A 6,000-nucleotide genomic window follows, 5' to 3' on the forward strand; every position below is an offset into this window, starting at 1 on the left:
AGTGTGTACTTCTCCACATTCTTCTGGGCGCTTCTTAGGTCAGGTGTTTTGGGCATGTCCCAATGGGATGAAGACCGGGGGGAAACCCACAACATGCTGGAGACATTATATCTCTCAGGTGGCTTAGGAACACTTTGGTGTCCCGAAAGAAGGGTTAAAGGATGTGGCCAAGAAGAGGGAGGTCTAGGCATCTCTGCTTAGAATCTTTCTCCTACGACCAGGATGTGTGTATTTAAGTATTTATATCATCTGATCACCAAGTATATCACCTTCATACAAAGGTACAGTCATGCCACATTTGCATCTGAAAATGAATGCTCTGTTCTTTGCGATGTGAGTAAATCGGTGCACTGACGAACTAGTACACCACGACACATACACATCTAAATGAATTCTGAATACAACAAAGCTTATGCATTACATTTTTAAGAAACACTGCTGGAACAAATCGTAAAATAAGCTGGTGAAGCAGAGGCTAGTGGGGAGAATGACTGGAAACCCACACACAGATTAGATATGCATGCAGACAAATAAGCCAGTGTACACAATGTGCACAAAAACACAGTGGTAGCATCTGGAGGTGCCAGAGTGTGCATCCCAGCTGTTTTCCTGGTCCCACATTATGTGTGTGATAGTGAGCCATCAATAGTGCCCAAGGGGAATTATCTAACACCTCTCCATCCTCATCAACACGTCAGCTTCACTGCCCAAATTGAACTGATTAGCTGCAATAATAACTGGGAAAAACTGTGCACAGGAAGGAAGGAGGCGGTGCTGCTGAGACTTAAAAACCACAGCAACCCCAAACTATCCATTTTTAACTTCCTACTCTTAAAATGAGGAATGTGCCAGTGGGCAGGTTAGGATGTAAAAGGATAGTTTGAGCCTCTCATTCAGATCGTGGCCATTGGTGTGATTATGGCTTTGTCACAACAGCATTTAGCTGATGAGCAGAGAACAATTTTAATGTCTAGGGCAAAAGTGTCAGGTTCAATCACAGGTCCTAAAATTAATGAGTGCATGTGCTTACATGAAGCGAACATACTCCACATTCTCTTTTGGATACTGACAGCCTGTCGTCCATTAGCACCTTTTCTGCTTCTCACACAGCCATTATAACAAAATTATAACTTCGACTTCTGGATTGATCGTGAGGACAAAACCTTCTATTCCATGCAAATCCATCATTTCACGCTTCACATGCCTCTCACTGACTCTCTATGTTCAGGCTGATGCTACTGTCATTGTCAGTATGTACATAATCATATGGTTGATGAAATGGCTTCTGAAGGATGCATTCAGTACTTGTCAATCTATCAAGATAGGTAAATTCATGCTTTCCAAGCCATCAGAATGATGCTGAGTTTTGGTGGGGGAGTCGAGTCAAACCCAGTGCAATGCATGGCGTTTCTTTTCTCCAGGGGTAAGAAATCACTTTAATGAGCTGAGACACAGGTTAAGAACATGATAAAAACAGGGGGAAAGTCTATTTAAGGACAGTGACACTGTAGCATTACTGCAGAAAGTCTGTCTAGAATTTTATTTGTCCACCAACATATATTCTGTCATTTTAGAGAAGTTTCACAACAAGCAGCTCAGTATGTTTTGCTTTGCGTTAGTTTCATATTTATGTTAAACTAAACATCTGAACACTTAAAGATGAAGCAGCGTCTTTTATATGTTACAGTAAAATAATCCACAATAACCTTAGAGTATATTGAATTTTAAGTGCTCCAACAGGGAACTAAAAGCCTGCGGTCAGGTTTGTGATCACTGATCATTAGTCATTAGTCTGGTTAGTAGTATAAAGAAATAAAAAGTCCAAATTAGCATGTGATTAAGCAGGTGACCTTTGTGCATGAAGCAAAATGTTGGGGTTTGTTTCCATGTTCATCTGCTGGTAGAGGGTTAGACAAGAGAAGTAAGATTTGCATCTGCTGTTCTGCCAACAGCAGATTTTAAATTTAAGGAACCACCTGGACCACCAATACTGCTTATGCATCTGTACATATACATACACTCAGTGTCCCCTTTATTAGAAGTGCCTGTTCAACTGCTCATTAATGCAAATATCCAATAAGTCAATTACATGGCACAACTCTATGCATTAAGTCAGACAGAGATTGTACAACAGCTTGCTGAAGTTTACGCAGGTGAGTTAAGTGACTTTGAAAGTGGGTTGTTGGTGCCTGACAGACTAGTTTTAGTTATTTCAGAAACCTGGATCTACTAGGATTTTCCACATAACCATCCATGAGCTTTACAAGGAACGGTCCAAAAGAATCCAGTATCCAACTTTTCTAGACCATAATGCTTGCTGATGCTAGAGGTCAGAGGAGAATAGCCAGACTGCTTTGAGCTCATAGCAAGGCAACAGATGGGCTACAGCAGCAGAAAACCACATCAGGTGCCACTTTTGTCAGCTAAGAACAGGAAATTGAGGCTATAAGTCACACAGGCTCATCAAAACTGGACAACAGGAAACTGGAAAAAAAACGTTGCCTGGTCCGATGAGTCTCTAATACCGCCGTGACATTCCAATGGTAGGGTCAGAATCTGGCACAAACAACTTGAAAGCAAAGATCCTGCGTTGTATTGACAGTTCAGGCTGGTGGTGTCATAGTGTGTCCTCAAGAATGTTCTGACACAAATACAAATGTGTATTTTTGTTCTTTATACCAAATGTGATTACATGTGTTGCTGCACAGGGAGCAACCTTACAATATTAAGCCAATTATTATGGCAATGCAGCAAGTGAAGCTGCAAAAACTAAACAAGTATAGTATCAAATACTGGTGTTAGGTTCACTCTGCTCTGTTTATTCTAAGCTGAAATGACTTAATAAAGGCTAACTTGCCTTTATATTCACTTAAGTCAACAAGATTAGATTTAAAGCTTATAATTCCCATTTTCCAATTTTCATTTTAGGCAATAGGTAACTTTATCCATAAAAAGCCAAGTAAGTTAAATTTTCTAAACTCTGTTGGGGAAAGTGTTTGTTTTGCTGCCTGCTGTAATGTTATACTGTGTCACTGAAAACGATTGCTCTTTGGCCAACGTGTTTTTATTTTTCTGCCTCATTTACTGCCATCAAAGCTACAAGGCCTGAAAGTATGGATACGCATACACACGGAGGAGATGTATATTTGAGAACTGCATGGTTTGGACGAAGGCTTGTGTGTGAGTGCTTGGGGCAGAGGGAATTAGAGTGAGTAATAGGAAAAATGCTGTGTTTGGCATGCAGCTGAGGCCCCTCAAGGCTGCTGCTCCTACCTTTTGTGTCCTTGTATGTTTCTTTTAACTTACATTTAGAAAAACTTTAATATTTGCATTTCATTTGCATTGGAAGGCTTTTGATGAGCCCCTTTGAATGTTATTTCAGTTATGTCAGAGAAGCATACATTTAATCTACAAAACACAACACGGTTCATTTATTACTGTTCTGTTTAAAACATTTTCATGTGTCTGCAGCAGCACACAAAGCTGAAACCTCTGATTTTTAGCGGACACTGATGTGATTGAGGCTGTGGCTGTGTGAGGCTTAAGCTTTGCTTAACTCTCCTGTCATCGCCTTTGAAGATGCTTCTAGCTCTGCACTGGGGAACCTTGGAGCGGGAGGGCATCTCTATGATTGAAGCTCCAGGGTTTAGCCTACTTCACTGTGTAACTGCGCTGCACAAATATCAGCTTGGCTTGCTGTGGTCAGGGGTGTTAAGCATATGTCTGCCTCTGAGTGACACCGGGGAGTAAAGCAGCCTTAAAGTGGACTTAATGGCCTCAAGATATTGGGTTGACATGAGCCAATTAGCCAACCCCAGTTTTCACACATAAAATGTAAAATAAAATACACATTTTCAAGTTCACACCAGGTCTATAACGGAGCCAAATCTGCAGGTTCATTAGTTTATTATTCATGTTCATTAGTTTCAATCATGTCTTTCGGTTTCCTGTAGCCATAAAATGTCTTAACATGAAAAATGAAGATGTCACTATTCAAACTGAGCTCTTTTTCGATGAGCTCTTCAGCAGAGGCACTGCTGCATAGCAAAGCAGCAAGGCAAATGAGGAAGAATTAGCGCTGAATTTAAAGGAGGCTCGAGAAGACAAGCCACAGGATTTCTTGATTTTAAGCCATTTCTCCCTTAATGATCTTATTATGGCCAATTTTATCCTCTCTCCTAAAACACTGGACCTCTTGCATCAAGCAGCCCTTTTAAAAGACTGCACCGATAAAATGCTTTGTTAATTCAGTCCTTTCTCACCATTTTCCATCCCTCCCCCTCTGTTACTGCACACTTTGTCAAACCTTTTCATTTCTCTCCTCCTCTCAAAGGATGTTTATGCTCTCTGTCCTCTTTCTCCTGCAGCCCTTTGTCTGTGTGGCTGGATGATTGTTTTCACCTGCCCACTGACATGATTACTACTCTGCTGACTCACTGATGATGGCCTGCTCTATTGACAGCAGCCACGGCTGTTGATGTTGATGCAGATGCTGTAGGAGTAGACACACTATGCTCATTCTGCTGGGCAGGAGGACATGATGCACAATATGTTTAAAAGGGCGCGGATGCACATTCGTAAATCACATGATTCATTTGGGATTAAAGCAGAGAAGCTGAAAACATCCATCCCTCCTTAAATAAACACAGGCTGTTTTCTTGTGGATCTTATTTGTCTTAAACAAATTAATGAAATGTGCCAGTAAGAGAGGTAATTTAAATCATTTCTCATAAATTTTGTCCTTGAATTAGGAGTCATTTTCATCACAGTAGCAGAGAGATTGCAGTTTCCTGCTTTGCTTCATAGAAACACTTATTTTTTTAAGTGTCATAAGAAGAAAGATTTTGAATACAGGAAGGAACAGGACAATATCACACATTTTTAACAGCCAACGGGAAGGATAAATATCAACTTGACTCAAGTTTCCAGTTATAAATATAAATTTTGTCATGGAATGTTGCTGCTAACACCCCGTTTATCTCAACCTCTTTTTTTTAAATCCTTATTTACACGTCCATATCTTCTTTCTTTTAATTTGTTTAGATATTTAATGAAAAGGCATAAAGGTCAGCATTTTTCAACAGTGACTAAACAGTGGTACATACCTGCTCGTTGTGCTTGTGTGAGCTTGGAGTAGACCACATCAGCTGACTCGATCAGCGTTTTGCTGGTTTGGATCAGCTACAATAAAAAGAAGACATGGAGTTAATTTTTAGAACACCTTAATTCCCTACCAGGGCCTCCCAGTATAGAAAATAAATCAACCTCACCATTAAAAGCAATGACAGAGTGAATAAACTCGATCATCTAAACCTTGGATTATTCGCATTCATGTGGATATTACCACCCTCGACTAAGGCAAAGGCAATCTCCAACACAACATGACACCCCCGCCCCCCTCCGAGACAGGACAATGTTCCTTGGATCAGTGCAAGGAACATGAAAAAGAGCTCAAGGAATTCATTCAGCTTTGACATTCTTCAGATCCGAATCCAATCGAGCATCAGAGGGATGTGCCAGAACAAGCCCAATCCACGGAGCGCAACCCCAAGCGGCACCCTCCAGGTCTGAAAAAATGAAACCACACTGGAAGAACCCCCAAAAACTGCAGTTCTTCGAAATGCCACTTGAAGGTGGTTCTAAAAGTGAATCAGTCCTTATAAGACACACATTAAAATTTACAGCAGAAAGAAGCAGGTAGCCGTCGGATAGCTAGCAAGCTGTTTGCTAGTCACCTCAGTTAAAGTAATTCACTGTGTTGCTGGCTTTGTCCACATTGGACATATGGAGTTATCTGACAAAGAATAAAAACCAAAACTGTCTTTTAAACAATAACTTAATGAAATACACGATTATAATCCATCGGATTCTTCCCAGTCAAAATTGACCGTTCAGTTTTAACAGCTCTTAAATTAGCATAACAAACATTTTTCACCACCAAATTCAGTTCAGTGGGCCATTTAGGGGGTCAAGGGCCAATGGGTGGGTGGGGGGGGGGGG

The 6,000-nt window shown here is 40.8% G+C and overlaps 1 protein-coding gene across 1 annotated transcript in view; it reads right to left on the reverse strand.

The window, feature by feature from the left end:
• The window catches only part of si:ch211-210g13.5 (inactive phospholipase C-like protein 2), a 65,978-nt gene that overhangs the window by 8,531 nt on the left and 51,447 nt on the right, over positions 1–6,000 (reverse strand). The window contains exon 4 of the mRNA XM_005920347.3: positions 5,106–5,181. Within this exon, the coding sequence (XP_005920409.1) occupies positions 5,106–5,181 (76 nt within the window). The remainder of the gene's footprint in view (positions 1–5,105; positions 5,182–6,000) is intronic.

The sequence above is a fragment of the Haplochromis burtoni genome, unplaced genomic scaffold (assembly GCF_018398535.1).
Source record: "Haplochromis burtoni strain Fernald_Lab_line unplaced genomic scaffold, NCSU_Asbu1 Contig_21, whole genome shotgun sequence".
Taxonomy (NCBI): domain Eukaryota; kingdom Metazoa; phylum Chordata; class Actinopteri; order Cichliformes; family Cichlidae; genus Haplochromis; species Haplochromis burtoni.